Source organism: Anas acuta, chromosome 1 (genome assembly GCF_963932015.1).
Source record: "Anas acuta chromosome 1, bAnaAcu1.1, whole genome shotgun sequence".
In the NCBI taxonomy this organism is placed as follows: Eukaryota; Metazoa; Chordata; class Aves; order Anseriformes; family Anatidae; genus Anas; species Anas acuta.
The window spans coordinates 91,849,990-91,872,670 of NC_088979.1; the positions used below are offsets into that span (position 1 = coordinate 91,849,990).

Consider the following 22,681-nt stretch of genomic DNA (forward strand, 5'->3'; position numbering starts at 1 on the left):
GATCTAAAAAAAATCATTAAATTCCCTCACATGCAGTAAATTATTTTTCTGTTACTGCTACAAATAGCTCCTACTTTTTAAGAGTATATGCGTTACAATAGTAAGAATAAATGTGTAACTGAATAAACAAAGAAAGATGAGACCTGTGGCAGGATAGAGATGCGAAATGACCTGCTGGAGTTCTCATCCCTCATGTAAATGGAGAGTTTGGGAAATAAGGACCAGGGTCTTTCAGTTTTATCCCAGCATGCAAGCTGTGTACCAGTCCAGAAACCAGAAGAGAATTCTTGTACCTATGAAAAAATGATGCATACAGATTAGATACATTTTGATAGATTTTGATAGCTCTGCCCCAACGCAAACAATTTAAAGAAGAAGATAGTTTTTAAAAACACAAAGCAAAATACAAACTACATGAATGTTTAATGAGCTGCTTCCATTCCTCCCACACATTGTTTTGTAGTCAACTTAACTTGAAGACATAAAAATGTCAAAGGAGGGCTACAAGGATGGTGAAAAGTCTGGAAGGCAAGATGTATGAGGAGCGGCTGAGGTCCCCTGGTTTGCTCAGCCCCGAGCAGAGCAGGCTGAGGGGAGGCCTCATGGCGGCCTGCAGCTCCCTCAGGAGGGGAGCGGAGGGGCAGGCGCTGAGCTCTGCTCTCTGGGGACAGCGACAGGACCCGAGGGAACGGCATGGAGCTGGGACAGGGGAGGGTTAGACTGGGGGTTAGGGAAAAGGTCTGCACTCAGAGGGTGGTCGGGCACTGGGACAGGCTGCCCAGGGCAGTGGTCACAGCACCAAGCCTGCCGGAGTTCAAGAAGGGTCTGGACAAGGCTCTCAGACACATGATCTGATTTTCAGGTAGTCCTGTGTGGAGCCAGGAGCTGGACTTGATGATCCTTGTGGGACCCTTCCAACTCAGATATTCTGTGATTCTATGAACTTCAGGGTTTTGAAGCCAAGGGATACGCCAAAATCCCCTAGCATCCAAGGGAATCAAGGTCTGTTGGTCAATGAAAAGAAACACATCCCTCTGTCTCTCTTGCTGCCCTTCTAACAACTACCAGTATAACTTGACATGCTTTTGAAATAAGGTTGATTAACAGTGTTTCTTAACGTATCCATGACACTATCAAAGCGAACACATTAAACCCCTACAGAGCTTCTTCCCCTAAGACAGAAATCTTGCCTGAAGTGCACGCTCCCTAAAACACACAAAGTTGATGTACTGCCAGACCAGAGGAAAACACTTCATTACTTGCATGCAATGCTTCATGCTGGCTTGGCTCTGACTCCCCTGTGAAGCAACATATAAGGCAGTATCTTGTCCTGACATTGTAGAGCCAAGCAGCTCAGGTGCAGAAGAAAGGCGGAATCCAGTCTTTCTAACATCCTCATTTGTAATTATCTGTGATATTGATTGTTTTGCAAACAGCATCTCATACATTAGCTATATGGCATTTTACAAGTGACCAGTGTTCGCACCCTCCCACATGCTTGCCAATTAAAAAAACACTCATTAAGGCTGTATTAGAGACCTTATACTTCCAGGTGCTTCTTGGGCCAAAAAGCATACTCTCATATAAACACAGAATGAGACTAACAGCCACAGACAGCCTGGTTTTACACTTAACTCTCAATGCACACTTCAGTAAGTCTCTTGGCATAGGACAGAAATGCTCTACCCCTCATGGCCAAGTCTCAGGTCACACCTGTTAAAACACAGTTCTCCTCTCTTTCCATTTCCTATTGGAAAGCAAAGCTTGTGATGCGAGAAGAGCTTCCAGGTAGCAACCAGACCAGACAGACAAAATCTATCAAGTGCTCTATTTTAAGCACCTACTTTGATTTCCCAGTAAGGCTGCTTATTACAAGGCATTTCTTTGCCTTACTTACGTATGCTGAACAAATGCGTTGGGAGGGATTTGGCTTTATGATACCCTAAAGGTTACTAAAATAAGGATTTTAAGTGTACGTGAGCCTTCCCTTCTCTAGCTTAACAACTTAGCATTACTTCGACTGTGTGAGGAGACATGCTGTTCTGACTTCAGCTCAGTGAGGTACAGTAGCTGACTTCAGCTCAGTGAGGTACAGTAGCTGCCACTCCTCAGTGGCTCACCTCTACCCTTCACACCTGCCATCATCAAACTGTATCTGTAGCTGCCCCATAAAAGAATTCAGTCTATTTAAGTGGGGTTTAAAAAAACAATCTACACCATCAAAGAGCAGAAAGCCCACAGACTTTTTTTTTTTTTTTTAAATGGAGCTGAATAAAGGAACACTACACGTGCAGTTATGCCAATATACCTGAGGGGGCAATAACGTCTTGCTGGGAAGCTTGTAAGAAGCAGCTAGGAGCAGGAACTTGTTAACCTGGTTCACCTATGGTCAGAGCAGTATGTCTGACTACAGCAGATGATTTTACATTTCAGTGATACATAGCCTGCCAGATGCACAGGGCACTAAGAGTGCATTTGTGATGCCGTGGTATAACTGCTGAAAGTATCCATTTTGCTACCATTGCTCTTATAATGCCAGAAGCTAATCCTTACATCTTGTAATTATTTTCTTATTTAATAGACTATCTCCTTTGTTTAGAGCTGTGAAAAAAACTTCTGGTGTGTGTAGAGGGAAAGGAGTACAAGGTCCTTGAGACTAAAAAGAAACCCTAGAAGAGAATGAATTTTTAATAGAATGAATAAAAATCATGAGGTGAAATGAGTGAGTGGTTCCCTTCTAATATTTTATTGATCAGTTGACTATTTGGCATGTGGAGGGCTCTTGGTCAAATGCCCTCCCGACCAACATCGGGGAGGAATCTAGACCATTGTAATCACTTCACAGGAGGATGTGTACCCTTATTACAAGAGCTCTGGGGTTCCATTCTCCACTCATTGGCAGCAATTTTCCCAGTCAATATTTAAGTGCTTTGAAAAGAGTAGAACTTTTCAATCAGGGAGATAGAGCTACATAAGATAATTCATATATTTATTTCAGATATTGGACATGTATTGGCAGTGAAGAACTCCTCAGGCCAAATCTCTGCTCTCAGTCAGGCAAAGGGTCTCAGTCTTGAACTATCAGTGTACAGACAAATACCCTGCCTTTTGGTCAACTGGCCAACAGCCTGCTTACTGCATTTACCATGATTTGTCCATCCTACCACTGTCCATTCCTGAAGCCAGGATAAAAATATGAAACTTGTTGACATTGAAATATCTGAGATTTATTCTTCAGCTTTAACCTTCTCAATGCTGTTAATCGTATTCAAACAAAAATTATGAATAGCTTTTGTTAACCAGAAAATACTGCTCCAGTTACTCTATGCTGAAATAAATCCACCATGCCCTTGCCCTACTTCTAAAGCCCACTCTATTTCCAAAGAAAGATACTTTTAAACATAAATAATGAAGTTCAAAAGCAGCTTTTTTGATATGAACAATCCTTATGAATGGCATCCATTCTAAACAACAATAAGCTTTATATTTGGAAATCAACTGCTTGCAGTAGCAGGTTCTTTTACTTTATAAACACTGTGTTTTGAATGAAAGGACTGATTTTTGTCCCCTTAATACTATGCATTGGAAAGACAAGGATTAAGTCCATATTTCTGAAACACTTAGAGCAAAATACTCAGTCTCCACACTGTTTCTGATGCATTTTTACACATGTGCCTCTTGCCTGTATTTGGACTTATTCTCACCTCTCTTTCCCTCTTCTCCCTCCATCAAAGACCATCCATCATTTTTTATTTAATAATAGGAGTACACCAGGAAAAGTTCTTCTCCTCTCAAGTCAGAGACCTCCTGACTTACCTGGCAGATAGCAAAGATGACACTCCTTTCAAAGATCATGCAATCACTTAATAGGAATTTAACATTTCAAGCAGAGTTAATTACATTAGCTTACCAGGGATTTGCGAGCTATCGCTTGCACAACAGCACTGAAGACTTTCTGGGGTAGACGGAGGAGAGTGGTCCCACTGTCTACTATCGCTTTATCAGCATTATACTAGGGAAGGAGAAAAAAAGAGAGAAATTACACACTGTAGTTAATGTAATGAAGATTAAACTGTTTCATAGTGATTACAAGGCTGTTCTTTTTGGTAGCTGTCTTCATAAAACTGTACGTCACACTTTTCAGCAGCTCTCTTGAGCTGATAGCTTGGATTCAAATGAAGCTTGAGAGCAAAAACAACGTAATGACAGCCTAGACACAAGAATGAATTTATCTGCACTAGTCAAAAAATTATTCCATCTCACCACAGCTGTTGCAAGTGGCCAAAGTGTCCTAGAAAGAAGTATAGCACAGCCTCTCAGAGATGTATGCTAATCCACTTTACCTCTCATATGTCTTGGGCACAAAGCACTCTCATGTTTAGTTCAGGCACAGGGTAAGCACACTGATGTGGCTTACACACATGTCCATGCCCTGAATTTTGGTCTCAGCTATAATGAAAAAAACTCACTCTAATTTAAACATAATACAGCAGCTTGTTTTTAGTAACTAGTGTTTCTACCTTGAGAATAGTCAGGGAGCATAAGTCCTCATTACACGTCAGGTTTGGTTCTAGCTCAAGAGTACATCTTGTCTCTTAACTTCAGACAACCATGAAAACACAGGCAAAAGCAACTACAAAGAAACTGGAAAATTTCAATCCTGCTGCTCCAAAGTCTGCACAAAGTCCCTCAGTATAAAATTCTCTTCATTATAAAAACCCGAGTCCTCAGGCTGATGAAAAAACCTCTGATGAAATATCAGAGGTTTGATGTTTAATCAAACTTCAGATACAATAAAATCAAAAAATAAATATTTTAAGAGCTACATATTGTTTTATGGACCCTTAAAAAAGCTAATTAATTAATTGTAAAAAGAAAAGGCAAGCAGCAGTGGCAGCTATTCGCATTAACTACTTTTGTTACGAGGTTAGGCAGCAGCATCAATATAACCAAACAATTATATGCTTATGGCATGATCAAAAGACAAGAGCAAACAGACAGCATAAACTTTTAGGAAGAGGTCAAAGAGAAAGTGAATTCTAGATACATTGGTTTAGATATTATCAAGTCACAGGCACTATCTTCAGTGCAGTGATAAAAATAAAACCCCACATAAACTGACTTTCTTTTTGAAAGAAGAGGTGCTATAGGCTGCCAAGCAGCACTGAACGAAAAGCAAACAGGAAAAGCACTGATATGCACCACCTGCCGTTTATCCCACACTCAGAAACATTTCTGACGAGGGGAGAAAAATATTATGGCATTGTGGAATTCATTTTAACATATTTACAATACAAATATGCAATCGCCAAGATCACCACCTCAGGAAAAAAAAAAAAAAAGTGGGTAGATGCACAGCCTAAAAGGGCCAACCACTAACATAAAAAAGCATGCAGAATTCCTGCCTTATAGATTTCCATGCTGTGTACAATGTACTTTCTGTGTGCAGTAACTTCTCGCCTTCTCAGTCTTGCTGGTTAATATTTAACAGAGCACCCTAGGCAGTGTGCACCAGTGGCAGCTTTGTGCTTCCTCGGCCCCGCTCTGCCAGGGTCCTGGCCAAAGCTGCAGGGTTATTCTGGCCCTATCCCCAGATCTGAAGTGCAGGGGACTGTTTTTTCCTTGCCAGGAAAGGAGTAGTCTCTGGTGACTGTTACAAAAATGTTCCATTTCCTAGAAAACAATTAGGAGAAGACAGGGCACATAGTTCATCACCCCACAAAAAGAATTACGCATCCTTGGCAAGCCCTTAACTAGCTAACTTTTCATCATACTAGCCTTAATTTACTACTCTTCCCCTAAACTTCTGCTGGGAAATATCTTTAAATCAAGAAAGGAATGATGCTTTTTGTACCAGTGATGTGCCTACTATGCTAATACATCCAAGGTGAAAGCAAACCATAGCTTAGAAAGAGTAACAATAACAGGAAATTTTCATAACACTGCTACATTTTTAAGTGAGTTGTTTTCTGGAAACAGCATGTATTAAACCATCAGCAGAAGGACTCCTCTTCAAAAAAGATTGTTTTTTAAGGTAGGAAAGAAAAGCAAAGGTATTTATGTTAGAAACCTAGCAGTTCTGCATTCCTAACAATATAATAGAGAGGAATTTAAATAGACCTTGGTCTGCTTATTAAGTTGGAGGTGATATGATCAATTTTAAATATTTTATATAGAAATAAGAATTCCATATTTTATATGGAAATATATTTATCCCTATGTAAGTTTTTTATCATTAATTTCACAAAATTTGTAAGAACTTTTAAAACTTTAGAATGATCATATTCCACTTATTTCCAGCTAAGAGAACAAGCACAAGACAAAATTAAGATGTCTTAGGAAAACAAGGCATGAAAATTATAGAACACAAATAGCAACAAGCAACAGCAAGAAACAAAGGAAACACGCACATATACATATCCAGAAAAACAAAACAGCTTTGGAGCAAAAATTCCACCAACATAGTCTTATCAAAATGATTCAGTGACTACAAAACATTATTCCTAATATGAACATGAAACATATACATGAGGAAAAATAACTGGTAAGGCTGAAGTGAGCAAGATATGGGTTTGGGGTTCTACGACCATGGGACCTTGTTTGAGGATCACTGTCCGCTTGGGAGGGGCACTCTAGCAGAGAAAAGACAGTTTCGCTAGTAGGATGGCTAACCTTGTTAGGACAGCTTTAAGCTAAGAAGGGGGGAGAGGGTAACCAGTAGCCCCATGAAGGAATGAGTGATGCACAGGGCTGCTGAACAATGGGAATGGAGTGATATAATCAGAAGGGATCACAAAATCGATGATAGGGGGCTTCAGAGGGGTCACCTCCAGCACTTACAGGCTAACAAGGAAAACACCTACAAGGCAGCATTATGGAGAAACCTCCAAATATTTTCTAGGAACTAAACATGCTGCAGTGTCCCCTTTTAAGTGCATACACATGCAGTATTGGCAATAAAAAAAACGAGAAAGAGAGGTGCACGTGTCTGCAGGGCAAAGCATTCATAGCATCACTGAGACATGGTGGGATGGTTCCCATGACTGCAGTGTTGGAATGAAAGGATACAGGCTCTTTAGGAAGGACAGGCAGGGGAGACAAGGGGGCATCAATTGCTCTCTATGCCAGTGAGCAGCTGGAGTGCGTGGAGCTCTGCCTGGGTCAGGATTAAAGGGAGGGAAGGGACAGGGGACAATATAGTGGGGGTCTACTACAGGGCACCTGACCAGGAAGAACAAGTGGATGAGGCCCTCTACAGACAGATAGGATCATTCTCACATTCATACGCCCTGGTCTTCATGGGGGACTTCAAGCACCCCGATATCTGTTGAGGGTACAAACATAAAAAGAAAGTATGGGACAAGATGTTTTGGGAAGCTTCCATGGGAAGCCAACCACCACAAGTAATTATATGCTTAGATACCTCCACGGGGCTCATTCCAAGATCTTCCTTTTTCTTTGTTTGACCAGAACTTTGGTTTGATTTTTCTGCATAACAGGAAGCCTGTAGTTGTTTAAAGACTGTTGTCTCTTTGAATCAATGCACAACCTTCAGTGTTTAGACACCTTCAGTACGACTGAAACTAGTCAGGGGGCTGAGCAAACTGCAGCAACTTTATTTTCAGTGGATTGTTCACTTAATGATCATAGATTGGTCCCTACTTTACTGAAAATGCTATCCACAACTCTGAAGTCCTCTGAAGAAATTTTAGTACGTTTACATTACATTTCACATGGCTTATTAATTTCTTTTCAAAGTTCCTATACAGACTTAATTCTAAGAGGAGACTGAAATACACATCTGCCTGCAAGGACAAAAATGATCAATTAGGTGCATTTCTTAAATAAACCTGTGTTTTATACAGACAGAAACAAACTATTGCAAATACCTCTCTGCAGTCCAGTTCCAGGTTCTGTCCTCCAACCTCCAGCTTGAGAATTTCAACCTGATAATACCACTCCTCTTTGATAGGTGTGTACCATATATCACCCCTGTAGAGACTTGGTTCAATGCCACCTAGAACCTGAGGGAAAAGAGAAAAGAATTCGCATACTTTAAAATCCTGGATGTTTAGTTCTGGGGCAAGTACAGGTAAAAAGAGGAACGTTTCATTGTAATAGCACATCAAAATCTTAATTTAGCACAATTTCTGTGGATTTTGCTAACAAATTCTTTACCAATCATAGAACAGTTTGAAACAACTAGAAATTAAGATGTTGCTTCAGTAAACCACCATTCCAATGCTGGGCCAAATTTCCAGGGCCTTCTAACAAACTCACACTGATTTTCTTATGAAAGCTCTAGTATTTCAAATCAAATATTGGTGGTTTAACCCAGGCAATGTATAAAACCAGGACAGAACTGAAAACTTGCACATTATAAATTCACTTTATCAGATCAAAAAAGCCTTAATGCTGCTTATCAACATTTCATTTTTTGTATGAACGGACAAAATAGAATGTGACCATTGTGTTGTGGCTACCACTATTAGCTTCTATCAGGACTTTCATTGAAGCTGTCTGGGAGCATACCAGACCATCAGACTTTGAATTGAACTAACATAAGAAAGTTCTCTCTTGGGCTTCATCTATCTCAAATGTATTAACATTTACAGTAGTATGTGAATTTACAGCAAAATAACTATTCGTGATTAATTCCTTTGCTGATATGTTTATTTCAGCATAATTCATGAAGAGTTATTCCAAACAATGATCTCACATAAATAATAGCCAATTCCTGGAACCACTAAAATGGGTGGAAAGACTTCCCTGATTAATCACAAGGGAAAGATCTGGTCCTCAAATTTTTCCTTTGCTCTGTTGTCTAAAAAAAAGACAAAGAGCCTTGATTCCTCTCCCCCTTTTCACATCATATAAAAAAGTACTACAGCATTTTGATAAATCTGAACAAGCTTAGTAGTTAAGTAAGGGAAACACAATAGGTAAGGAAGTGCACCATTAAATTTATTTTTTCTTTATTGAAATGAGGATCCAAATGCTGAAGTTTACTCAAACTTGAGAGAGAAAAAAAGAATGGGGAATGAAAACAAATAGATACTTTTAATTTTGCTTAAATGCTTAACTTTGCCTTAAAAGAATGTAAAACATTTCATATATTTAACTACTGAATTTGGAAGAAATAAGATAGTCATAGAAAAGAGGGAGAGAGTTTAACAAAGATACATCTTCCCTCTCAGATTGACAGATACCCACAAGACTACCTCCGTTGGTACCACTTCCAGAAACAGGCAGTCCAGCACCACACATCTGCAAAGAGAAAATGTTGGGGATCTTTGCCTGCCTCACAAGAGAATCAAAGAACGTCTCCACAGAACTTGAAGGCTTGAAGGTGAAGAGAAAAAAAAGATATATTAATAATTGCAGAAGTATTCATTATAAAGTTTCCATGTAGAAATGAGCAAGTCATTCAAATAGGACTACTATTTGAATGTAAATTGAATTTCTGACAACCAAATGATGAAAATCCTATATAAGTCATTAAAAAAACAACACCTGTCATTTCCCTTCTGTTGTTCTTAAAAGCATTTTTACTCTTGACCATTGTCATAGAAATCCCTAAAGCATGAGAGTATTTTTGAACTGCAGTTTTCAAATTCAGATACTAGTTTTAGTTTTCAGGCAGAAACTCTCAACGATATTTTCTGCTTGCAAGACTCTTTGGGTTATTAGAAGAGACAAATATGACACGCCCTTCCCACCTCCCATGCTTAGTTTTTAAACACAGTTTAATTCTAAAGAACTTTGAATTCAATGCCCTCATTTCCTCTTCTTTCTTTTAAAGAACTTTCTGTCTCAGTTCAACTGATTACTGACTAACAGGTTATTTCCTACACTGTATACCATGCCTACCTTTGCATCTATTGGAGTATTGCAATTTCACTGTAATTCAGATTTCTGTGTGAGTACATCTGATGAGAGGCAGGGCCACTGGTTAATTTGCAAGATGCCAAGTGTTCATACTGCACAAAGCATAAAGCAGCCTCAGAAGCTAACATTTAAGTCTTTGGAAGAAGGGAAAAATAAATACCCTGAATGCACTATTTGCCCAAAGCAGAGTCTAAGAAGCAGCTCCTCCCTGTCTGTCTGTTGACAGTGCATGACAGCAGCTAAGGCAGAAGTCAATACAATGATCACACAGCTCTTGAATAAAGCTTTTTAATTCCAGAATGCAGACAGTATTGAATCATTTATTCTAAATAGATATATCTCAGTTTGTGAATTTTTCAGACAGTTCTGTGTAGGCTGGAAGCTATGACTATGTAGCATTACAATCACATTTTCAGTTTTAGGTTGTAAACTTACAAATTTTAGTCTATAAATTTTAGGTTCAAATTTAAACTTCTACCTGAATTTCTTACCTCCATAAGAATAGGATGTGTTTGGTTTATGTTCATAAAAACAAGGTAGCTAATATTTGTTCTGAAATTACCCACATTTGCCCTCCATCTCAACCTTTACTTGACAAATGCAGAATGCCTTAGAACAAACTGCCAAGGGCTTTGACAAGTTCATCAGTCCATTGACAAGTCTTGAAGGACAATATTAGAGCCCTAATAAATGCTTCCCACACACATATTAGAAGCCTTGTAACCTTTACTCTTGCACTTTGGTACTACAAGCTCTGTAAAAGCTTATTCATTCCAGATGAGCTAAAATTGGAGCCTTTACCACCAAAAAAGACTAAATCCTCATATGGGACTGTGGTACCATCACAAACCAATTTGTTCTCTCTGGAATTTAACAAATGCAAAAGATCCTTAGGAATGAGTGGTTGGAAGGGAGGAACTTTGTGCTGACAGATCACCTACCCTCTTTACTTTAATATTTAGATTTCTATTTATCATCATTGCAAATGATAAAAGCAGGAGAAAGGATCATTTACCTTGGCTAAGGTGCCATAGGCAAGACCAAGAATCCCATGCCATTGAACCCCTGGTAAGAAGAAATTCTCTGATTCAAAAATGGTTGCAATATTGATGGTGTAGCTGCCATCAATTCCTTTGGGGATAGTAATGACATCTGTACCCAGCACTCCAGTCCAGCTTCCTTGACTGTACTTAACTGTGACATCGATCCCTTGAGATTTGTATGTACTTGACCTTCAAAAGGAAAAGATACACTTATGCATGTGCTGTTTATTTACAATGCAAGACAACAAAATACCACCCAATATTATTTTTTCCAAAGAGAGGAAAAATAGTGAAGTCTGCAAAGTTGATCACATATCCTTACAGAACAGGGTCATATTGTAAAAGCAGTACCATGTGATAATAATAATAATAAAAAACCTTGAGCTCCTGTTTTTATCCTGAAGCCATCAATGACTCAATTTTTCACAATGTGATTTTTTGTTTTTGTTTTTAATCTAAGATATGACACCATCCAGTGCAATGTGTCCCTGACTCGGACTAGTCTGTCACAATAGGAGCAATACTCTTTAACTAGGGATGGAACATATTAAGTGGTGCTAGGAAATAAAAACCTTCTGAATTCTAATCTAATACTGAAATGCCAAGTTAACTGAATAGCTATAGACTACTACCTCATTAATAGTATTAAAATTCTATTTTGGGTAAAATAGAATATTACGGTGAGCAACAGCAGTAAGACACAGGTTGTCTAAATCTGCAGTCTGGCCTGCCTGTAAAGAAGTAAGCAGATTTGGATATAACTAACAAATGATTCACTAACTTATAGGAGGAAATGAAGGAGTTCCTTCTAGACAAAGATAGCTACAGCAAAGGAGCAAAGAAAAAGAATCCTGTTTAGAAGGCTTAACAAAAGTATTATAGAAAACACCATGAGATTTTTCATTTTAAAATTCTATAGTAAAAACATAGCCATCACCTTCCATCTGCATCACTACCATAGAGCTACAAAAGTCCTAGATCCCCTACAATCTATTTTGGTCCCATTCCTTGGCATGCAGTTTCTCCTTCTAGAGAGACAAATGACCATGCTTGCTTCATCTGAACAGACTTTTAGCTTGACACACTTTTTAAAAGTAAATTTAAAAGAAGTACATGTGTGTAACACAATAGAAAGGTGATTTATCAAGTGCGGACAGCTTTATCCACCCAGCTTTAATCTAGCAGCTGCTCTGACAGAAGCAGCCGTGAAGCTGTTAGGTCTGTGGCTGGAGCACAGGAGATGGGAGCTTGCTGACAAGAGCCGACTCGGAGCCAGCTCATCCATGGATAGCTTCACAGCCACCCCTACCTGAGCTAGCCAGAAGAAAGCTGGTTTGATTTTGCTGCTATGGGAAACACTCTCCACATGGCTACACAGACAACTCCCAACCTGTTTGAACACAGATCTCATCTTGTGGAGCGACTTGACCGTATGGACCATGCAAGTGATTCTCTTCCTATCTAAGGGAGAGGGGAGAAGGAATAAGAGGCCAGGCTCTAAACCCAACTAGTTCTTGATACTCCCAATGCATAAGCCTTCAAGGGTCTTCAGGACCCAGTGGCTTGTAACATCCAAGACAGCAGAAATAAATCAGGCAATAGGCCATGTTGATTATAGATCAAAATGCACCAATGCGCCTGAGATTCTGGTACTTACTGCCTGTATCCAGTCACTGCTACTACGGTTTTAACTTTATATGTAATTTTGCATTTCTGTGACATTTAGACAAAGGGACGTCTCTGCTCAGTCATGGTCTTCAGAGAACCACTGTGATACCAGAAGTATATTTTATAAATCGAAACAGAGTCCAAACAACTAGTGACATAAAAGAAACCAGAGGGACCAGGAAAAGGAAGGGAAAATACAGGGCTGTTCATGTAGAAAAGTATATGACTGTGCAACTGAAGAGGAATCATCTAAAACTGGAGAGAAAGGTGAGTACCAGGAGAACATCTGCAAATACAGACTGTACATATGACCAGCAACAGTAGGAGCACATAGGTCTTCTTCCCTCAGGTAGGAGGCAAGAAGAATCCCTCATGGATTGCACTCTGGAACAGGATACAGAAAGACTGGGATCATGTATTGCTGATGAACTTCTCTGTGGAAAGGAAGGACAAGTCACCTCCTCTGTGCCTCCCTACCTGTAGAAATGGGTATGAGTATGGGTATCATTTCACTTATAAAGCAATGTCATATTGGACACATATTGACACAAATGTCATATTGGAGAGGAGGTCTTATTATTTACATCAAGGAGCAGAATTCCTACTGTCCTAGGAAGGGATCTTATGCAGTCCTTGTGGCAGTAATTATATTCTGTTCTGCAAAAACATTTCCTGTTCCATCTTACTGACTGTAATCAGCCCATGTTTTTCCATCTCACTGCTCCAAAAGAAGGAAACGTCTTTAGAGGTCAAAATGAGAGAATTGTTTTAATTCAGAGGTAGAGTGTTTTGAGACAAACACACGGCATATGAAATTCCAAACAAACCATTTTGGCTATGATACAAATATAAAAAATTCAACTCTTCCAGTAGGACAGAGTGTACCTTTGCCAGAGGAAAGGATAAAGGTCTAATAGATGATAGTTCTGTGGTACCACAACTTCCTTCTCCCTCTCCTTAGCAGTTATCGTCTTCTCTCCATAGCACCAAACAGAAGAATGGTTCTCAGACCTTGAATAGTTCTCCAGCCTTATCTCAGAAAACTAGCAAGGAGTTCATTTCCTCGTGCAGAGTTGCTCATTTCCAGCCTATATCACTGGACAAAACATAGCCAAAATATTATTTCTCATATCATTCTATATTTGAAGGATGTTTGACAACGCAAAAGCAAAACCACTAGGCAGAAAGCCCTGCTTAACACCGACCTCACTAGACATGCAACTCCTTCATTCCATGCTCTTCCATTGCCAGTCTGCAATAAACCAGGACTTCATGTTTTCTTATTTACCCATTCACTTTTTCCTAAGCACCCAATCAACATCTCTACAGAAAGCAATGGGAAAGAAGGGATGGAAAGAAGCAAAGGACCAAAAAATCTGAACAGAAATTTTGATCCCCTCTCTAGTGATAGATGGCACAAAACAAGTGATTCAGGGCCAATGACTTTAAGGCAAAGCAAAAGTGAAAACCCAACAACCAACCTAACTGTCTAAATAATATTTCACAACCTAAATTACTGTTTTTTAACCAACAAGTCCCATTTAATTTGCAGGGGTTCTGGAACAAGTTTATAATTTACCCAAACCATAAAACTTACAGTGCACACAACCAAATGCACAGGATCATCCTGCAAAGCAGAAGCTTTGTGTTGCTAAATGGTATGTACTTAATTATATTATCTCAGTTTATTACTCATAATTTTCTTACCCCCTTACCTCATCAAATGATCATCTCTCGAGTAGTTTGCTCTTGAAACTTTATACTGTGAGGCAGCAATACTCACACTGAAATAAGACTGGATACTATTATAGATACTACTGCTGAATACTGACAGCCTGAGTATGTCACTCTTTCACATAACACGCCAACACTGATTTAGTTTCAAGTGTGAAAATCCTTTTATAAATTTAAGTAGCTCTTTTATCATAAGTAGCATATTCAACAAAACCTACTTATTATTTTGAACAGCATGAGAAACAAATACTGTGACTGCTTTTTTCAGTTTAGGAGGACAAATCAGGCTGTTGCCCAAAATCTTACATAACTTGGTAACTTATAAAACATGATCATCACAGCAGACTCAGAAATTTTCACAGCAGAATTTTGTAAGAGCCACTCAAAAACCAGTCATGAAAGAGTTCATGAGAATAGCTCTATTTATTTTGTACATAAAACGCCAGATAATTGAATAATGCAATTATATGATATAAAAATGTGACACATAACGTGATTTAACAAATTACTTCCAAAACTGCTCAAGGAGGGTTGTCCTGAAAAATACACATGCCATGTTCTTACAGACTCTAAAACAAAGACAACAACTTTTCTACACACCCTCCCAATTTCAGTCCAAAAATAATAACACACTTAACTTTATATTTTGATAATTTGAAAGATATTGGCAATCAGGAAATTCAGACCCATCACTGTATTTCTCCAACACAATATTCATATTCTAATAAGCACACATCTAACTCAGTCCCATGAGATTTATTAACTTAACAAATTACTAACCCTTCACTCCCCTTGTCTTCAATTTGCAGTTTATGACTTTGATATGGAAGCACTTCATGACGGTAAAGGGCAAAACTGCAGGACTAATTACCAGATGAGAGGTGATGTCTTTATTTAATTTTAAAGTGTCCCAGATATCATGGAACAAAAGTACACATAGACTATTTGTTTCACTTACACACAGGTAAAGGTCACTCTTGGGTCATTTTTCAGATCTGGCTGATGTGATAACAAGGCCCCTGCCTACCATCTGTGCAAATTCGTGACTACAGAGAAAAGACTGTCCTAAGGCCAGTCTCAAGAAGAGAAAGCAGCAGGGCTCAAGGCCCTATAGGTCCATTGGCTTCACATCAGCTCAGGAAGAGACACAGAAACAACCTCCTGCAATCCATTCCTAAGCACACGAAGGACAAAAAGGTAAAAAGGGACACTCAGTGAGCAATTTCACAGACATATCATGGCACTCTAAGGCACTACATTAAGGAGCATAGCTGGCATTCCACACCTGGAATACTGTGGCCAGCCATGGGAACCCAGATCAACGTGGACAGAGAGAAATAGGAGAGGGAGTGGCAGAGGGCTAGGCCAGGGAGCTCAAACACATGAGCTGTGAGGAGAGGTTGCAGGGACTGGGCCTGTTTTGTAAATGAGGTTAAAAGGAGAAATCATAGCAGCTTACACTGATTTGAAAGACAGCTACTAAAATGACACAGACAACCTTCTTTGTCAAACGATCATGCAAGGGGTATTACCCCTTGAGTAACATTTTTTGAGGTTCAGTTTGGATATTAGGTAGTAATTTGCACTCCTGGAGAGTGTGGCCCACCACTGAAACACACTGCCCAGAGTTCATGGATTCTCCCCCCTCACAGAATCACAGAATTTCTAGGTTGGAAGAGACCTCAAGATCATCAAGTCCAACCTCTAACCTAACACTAACAGTCCCCACTAAACCCTATTCCTAAGCTCTACATCTAAACATCTTTTGAAGACTTCCAGGGATGGTGACTCCACCACTTCCCTGGGCAGCCTGTTCCAGTGTCTAACAACCCTTTCACTAAAGAAGTTCTTCCTAACATCTAACCTAAAACTCCCCTGGCACAACTTCAGCCCATTCCCCCTCGTCCTGTCACCAGGCACATGGGAGAACAGGCCAACCCCCACCTCACTACAGCCTCCTTTAAGGTATCTGTAGAGAGCGATAAGGTCGCCCCTGAGCCTCCTCTTCTCCAGGCTGAACAAGCCCAGCTCCTTCAGCCGCTCCTCGTAGGACTTGTTCTCCAGGCCTCTCACCAGCTTCGTCGCCCTTCTCTAGACCCGCTCAAGCACCTCGATGTCCTTCTTGTGGCGAGGGGCCCAAAACTGAACACAGTACTCGAGGTGCGGCCTCACCAGAGCCGAGTACAGGGGGACGATAAGTCCAAGTCCTGTAAGCCTCAGAGGCTTACAGGACTTGGCTGGACTCAGCCATGGCTGATCCAATCTAATGACAGCCCAGCATCAGGGGCATTATGTACTAGGTGACCTACAGAATTTTATTTCAAAGAGCATTTAAATGTCTCACCGATTCAATAGGGCCAAGATGCCCCCCAGATGATAGTTAGGCTTAAACTATTTGAAATGAAAAAAGCACGATGTAGCCAGGTTCAAGCATGCTAATACCTGCACTTTATTCTGAACATATTCCTGTTCTCCATCAATCCAAACCAAACCAGGAACTGCTATTGCAATTGCTCTCTTCTATTATTACTTCAGTTTGAATCATTTGATAAAGCACCCTTAACTCTCCAGGGACTAATTTTCAAGGTTTCATTATTAATTTTGTACCAAAGTTCTGAAAACACAATGCACACAGAGAACACTGATAAGAGGCTGTAACCTTCAAGTGATTTCACAGTCTTTCTCAACACAGAGCATCTGTTGTTGTTGCTGTTTGTAACAGTGTGTGGTTCTTATGAGAGGCCTTGCCCTTCCAAAGTAACGTCACTGAAGAGAAAAGGGAGAAGGAAATACTTGTGCTTTTAATTCCTGACAAGTAAGTTTCCTTATAATTGTAGCCACCACCTATGGAGGGGACCGCTGACAAGCAAAATTCTGCACTAGTGCAGAAATAGCTCTCGGGTGCAAATTCTGGACTTTTCAGACCTATGTGAAGTATCTCCATTAACAGCTGAAAATGTGACAGGAGGTTAGGCTTTTGTAGTAGGCAGCATGGAAATACTGACTTTGACTCCATTATCAGTGCATCTTATCGGAAGAAAACAATACCCCATGTTAAAATACATGAAGAGGTGATGTTCTCCTGTCTCCCTGTCCTCTAAGTAATTTGAACCATATTCTTCAGCTAAAGATAGACACTGTTTTGTAGAAATTTACCTGAAGTAATTTAAACTAGAGACAGGCAGAAGGGAAGGAAGAATAGAGGAAAAGTGATTCAGACTAAGCTGTGCTTGGCTATGACTAATGTCAGCTCTTGCTAAACAGCAAATTTTGTGCATAACAGGCACCAAAATTTCCAAGTTGTATCTTATAAACAACCAATTTCAGCACAGGGTCTGTTCCAATCACTGGCTGACTGAGGTCCTTATCCAAACTAAATAACAAATTAGTTTTTGACTAATCAAGTTTTGTGTCAAATGAAATGTCAAGTAGCAGATAGGACTACTGTTTTTTATTTTATTTTTTAAGAAAAGAGAAATAAATTTACATTTCTAATTCCTTCCAAGACTATTTGGATAAGAAATTGGTGAAGTTGGTGTGATTTTAGAAATGATTTTTACTCTGTGATCTTCTTCCTTTTTCCCCAGCTCTAATCAGTATTGGGTCCAGATCTCAGTCTTGCTGTTATCAGTGAGACCGTTTGTGGTGTCAGTCTGGACTCTGCATCAAGGAGAACCAACCTTCTGGTTCAGGCAGCAAACACCCCACTGTCATGGGATGTCAGAGAAGCCCCACAAACTTCCTGATTATCCTCTATGGCATGGAGCAGTCAGAATCTCAAAGATATCCTATCCCACCGAGGCGTGCAGAACAGGTACTTACAGCTCTGTATTGAAGTAGGAGGTGACATCAGGATCAGGCACACCTGCTACAGCAAAATTACTGCTTCCAGTGTCAACCAGAATATTTAACTGCCGAAACAGAAGAAAGGAGAGGTGGTTTTCATATTCAACTAAACAAACAAAAAAAAGAAAAAAAAAGAAAAAAGAAATCATTAAAGTTTTTTGTCTAAGCTACCTTTAGTTTAAAAATGAAGACGACAGTTGTCCTGAAAAATAAATGCAAAAGTCACTTTGGGGAAAGACATGCTGCTGTGGCCCCTCTAGAATAGCTGATTATAATAAAATGCTGTAAAATAGTCATGGTCACAGAAGGGGAATATCCGCCAAGCCCATATTTATTCAGCAGATGAATTCATGACCTTCTCAAATTTCTTTTTGGCCAAGTCCTTGTGTCTCAGCAACCTGTCTCATCAGGGACACATGCTGCTTTGTGCCCTCTTTAAAGTACTGCTTGCCTTAGGGCTGATGAGGTTTCTAGGTGAGGTCTGAGCAGAAAGAAGCAGAAACATGAAGCTTAGCAAGCACTGGGAGCGGAGCTTAGCAAGCTCCTTTTGAGCAGTGGCAACCTACCACAGTCTTCACTGCCTGGGAACAGGAGGATGGCAGACTTACAGACACAGTGAAAAGCACTGATTGGTCGGCAGCTTAAGAGGGGGACCACTTGTTCAATTAATTGGGAGGATGACTGAGACCAAAAATTGACTAACAAAACCACATAGAAAAAAATGAGACCTTCCCTTTCCCCATTTGGCTCAGGTGACCTGTCAGGTTCACCACAGTTGTGTGAACGCTTGTGCTAGCACTAAGCAGGTCACAGCATGGGAATGAGCTGAGATGCAAGATAACTTCTTTCAGCAACATTGAAACTACAGCTTGGGAGTGTCATTAAATGATAATTTAAGTCTGTCACTACCAAAAATGGTGGTCACGCTTTTTTCCTGCTCTTGGCTGGATGTTTCCCATGGCTTCTTGGCATAAGTACTAGTACCCACGTGGCTGTGCTACAAATCCACTCAGGTTCCTTACCTACAGTTGCAAAAAACATTAGTAATCTGTCTTATCAGACAGCTACTTGAAAAGAGATGGGAGGAGCAGATACTAGAAAAGGGTGATTGCCCTTTTCAATTTGCTGGATTGTAAGAGAGAAAGATCGGGGAAATGAGCTCAACGATGACAAAGGAAATGGAGAAACAGAATCGAATTCAGAAAGGAGTGTAAAGACAAAGGAAGATAAAGGACTTAGAGAAGATATGCTGAATTCTTCTTTAATAGATTTTAGACTGAGCACAGGAGAAAAAAGTGTGAGCTGATGTTTAAAAACATTTTTGGTTTGCTCATTGAGGAGGAGGAGGAAGAAGGTTGCCTCTGTTTTACCTAGTAAATAAAATCTGCTAAAAAAAAACCAACAAAAAACAACAAAAAACAACAAAACAAACAAACAAAAAAAACTAGTAATCTATGGGACTCTCTTTTGAACTGCATGAACTCTGCCATTGGTATTCCCAGCCCTAATCATACAAAAATGTTAAGACTAAACATAAACAAAACCACAACTTCAGTCAAGTTATTTACTTGCCTCACTGCATCTCAGATTTTAGATTAAGTGAAAACAATGCATTAAAATTTATTTTGCAAACAGACATGCTAGACGGACTTCTAGAAAGAAAAGGACACATCCAAGTTCACCTGGCTCCAGGAGCTGAGGCTTTAAAAGAAAGTAAGAACCTGTGAGGCATGACTTGCAAGAAAATCCAAAGTTTGCTTCATACTTTGTTTCACCAAGATTAAAATCTAACATTCTGTCAAACACCTAACAAAGTAAGAACTGTTCTTTTTTATTTTTTTCCCCTCTCTTTTTTTTCCCTCTCTTGGATAGAAATCGTATTAAAAATAAATAACAAAGAGTAGCTACAATGTGTGCATCTATCAGGACCAACAAAAGTTGCCTCCAAGGGGTGCTGCAGGGCTTAAATTAATTAGCATTTCCAAGGCAGTCTGTGATGTTTGAGTAAAGGGCACTATACATCAACTGAATAAATAGATATAGGTGTTACCCTAACTTCAGTAGTATGTATGACACTGCACATGTAGGAGGACTGGGGAAATAAAATTAAAAAGAAATAAAATAAAAAAAGCTCAACCACTAACTATGACTTATATAAAAGATATTTTACCCCCCACACCTTGAATAAAATGTTACTATCACAGAATTCAGAAATCACTGAAGAAAAGGGCAAGTTTACTGCCCACAGAACGGAGCAAATCAACATTTCCAAAAGAAAACTGGTATCTCTCCCCTCCAAAAAAAGGGGAAAACACAAAGGCAGCTAACCATACAGGTCCCAGCCCACTCAGCTGTGGCCACGCTCACACGACAGATCGCTATTGAGGCTGACATTCCCGATCTGCATGTTTGTGCATAATGAGACGCAGGCGGCCAGGGCAGACACAGATTTATTGTGGCCCTCACAATAGTGCCAGTGATTAGCAGATCATTTTGGGGTGGGTATAACTGACTGGGCGCTCTTTCTCTGCCTGCCGCCCTTTCGGTCCGAATTTTCTTTAGTGCCTCCACGTCTCATTAAGATCCACTTTCATGTTGTCACTGCCGGAGCCTACTTTATTCTGTGCCAGTTCTCTGACAGTTTAACTAGGCTGCTGGGCAGCTTCCAGACCAGCTCTGGTAAGTCACGGGGTGGCAGCTGGAGGCCTCATGGTCCAGGGCTGCCTGCCCTGCCCCATCTCCAGAGGTCAGCCCTGCCCAGTCCCCTGGAGATGGAGGCGAACACACAGCACGTTCGCTCCCCAGCCGCTGCACTTCACCACCCACTCAATGCCACCTGAACACATTGAGCTGGAGAGTGGCCATGCTTCTCTGTACCTTCACCTTTCCGTAGCAGGAAGGTACTGATGTTGAGGGAGAGCCAGCAGGGGTGTTTGCATCCTCTTCAACAGCCTCCTGGCAAAGCACCAGAGAGACCATGAACCAGAGCTCTCCTTGCTGGCAAAGCAGGTCCACTGGATTTATGACAGCCACCTCGAAAGAATCGTGTCCTGTCACTTACAGCTGATTAGTGATTGGCATGTTTTGTCAGAAAGTGTCAGGTGAAGTCAGATTTGGCAAAAGCCAAGATCAGAGAGACACATCTGAATGAGGCAATGAAGGAGAAATTGTCCAAAGGCTGCTGACTGATCATGTGCTAGTCATAAAAAACGAAAGACTCCTTTCCTTTCACACTGCGAGGCGCAAAAGGAAAGCCTACAGTTGGTGGTGGATTTTTTTTTTTTTTTTGGACATTTCTGAGTTCAATTTCAGATCTATACAGCAGATATAAAAGCCCTTTTTTCCCCCAAAGATCACCTTTACCACAGCTGTGGGATGTGAAACCTGCACCTCATACCATACTGGTAGATTATTTTGCTGGATGCATTTCCTGAATAATATGGTTATTAATGAGAGGTTAAAAAAGATTCCTGGGTATAAAGTGACCATGATGGTAACAACCACCTGAGCCATGACAAACTTACAGAGGAAATCTGGCACCCTATCTGTATGCCATTAAGTTGTGTTCAAATCAAAAGCTGTTTACTGAAAGTTGTGAACATGGAAATGCAATGCCAGAGAGGCAGAAGTCTCCTTGGGCCATGCATCTTATATGTTGTTTTTTACTCCAATTGGTGGAGATACTGAAAAAATAAAACAGTTGTAATAATTCATTTCATCTGGTAGTCAAATACATTGTCAATACTTCAAGGATCCCTGAAGCTTTCCAGTATTTGATTTAGCATCAGCATCAAATAGCGCTTACTGTATACTCTCCTGCTTCAATAATTTAACCTATTACCGTCTTTATTTTTTTTATTCTTTCCACTGCTGAATATTGTTGTATTTTGATACCAGTAAAAATTTTCTATTGATCTATCATCTTTTTTCACTCAACAAAACTTCTTTTGTCTGTGGTTCAGGTACTAGCCCTATCTCTTACCGCAAGTGATGTCAATGCAACGTCATCAACACTAGGAGTCATCTATCCCTACTTTAACTGCATCAGTGAGCAGTTTGCAAAACACACCATGTATTCAGAAAGTGACTTCCTTGTCCTCTAGCAGGGACAAACCTTACCTCTGTTCTGACCTACACTGTACTCAGACTTGGTGAAGTTTCTCTTTCCTGTTTTAGTCTGAGGTCAGAAGTTTTTTGTAATGCTCAGAAAAACATACAAAACCAATCCCACAGGCTGCAAGTGCATAATGCATTTCTTTGAAGCAGCTCCCTGTGTGGCTTAGCATACACAGTCTTTGCCAGGTGTGGAATCCCAGGGCTTGCATGCAGCCCTGTTGCACTGTTGTTTTTGATGTAATTCCCCAGGTAACCCACCCTGAGACAGTGATAATCTTCATCCCCATTAAAAGAAGGGCCTGTGGAAAAATACACTATAGTTTTTTCAAGTTAATGGGCCTGATTCTTCTAGGTCAAGCAATGAAGACTTATCACTGAACAAAATG

The 22,681-nt window shown here is 40.1% G+C and overlaps 1 protein-coding gene across 4 annotated transcripts in view; it reads right to left on the reverse strand.

Moving 5' to 3' along the window:
* The window catches only part of BACE2 (beta-secretase 2), a 47,705-nt gene that overhangs the window by 7,947 nt on the left and 17,077 nt on the right, over positions 1 to 22,681 (reverse strand). The window contains exons 2-7 of one of the 4 annotated variants that reach the window (XM_068687717.1): positions 18,156 to 18,285; positions 10,904 to 11,120; positions 9,214 to 9,267; positions 7,890 to 8,024; positions 3,911 to 4,012; positions 144 to 293 (exon numbers count right to left, since the gene is read on the reverse strand). In XM_068687717.1, coding sequence (XP_068543818.1) covers positions 144 to 293; positions 3,911 to 4,012; positions 7,890 to 8,024; positions 9,214 to 9,267; positions 10,904 to 11,120; positions 18,156 to 18,285 — 788 coding nt within the window. Of the gene's footprint in view, positions 1 to 143; positions 294 to 3,910; positions 4,013 to 7,889; positions 8,025 to 9,213; positions 9,343 to 10,903; positions 11,121 to 18,155; positions 18,286 to 22,681 lie in introns of all 4 variants that reach the window. The other 3 variants (XM_068687716.1, XM_068687718.1, XM_068687719.1) reach the window with 3 other exon arrangements.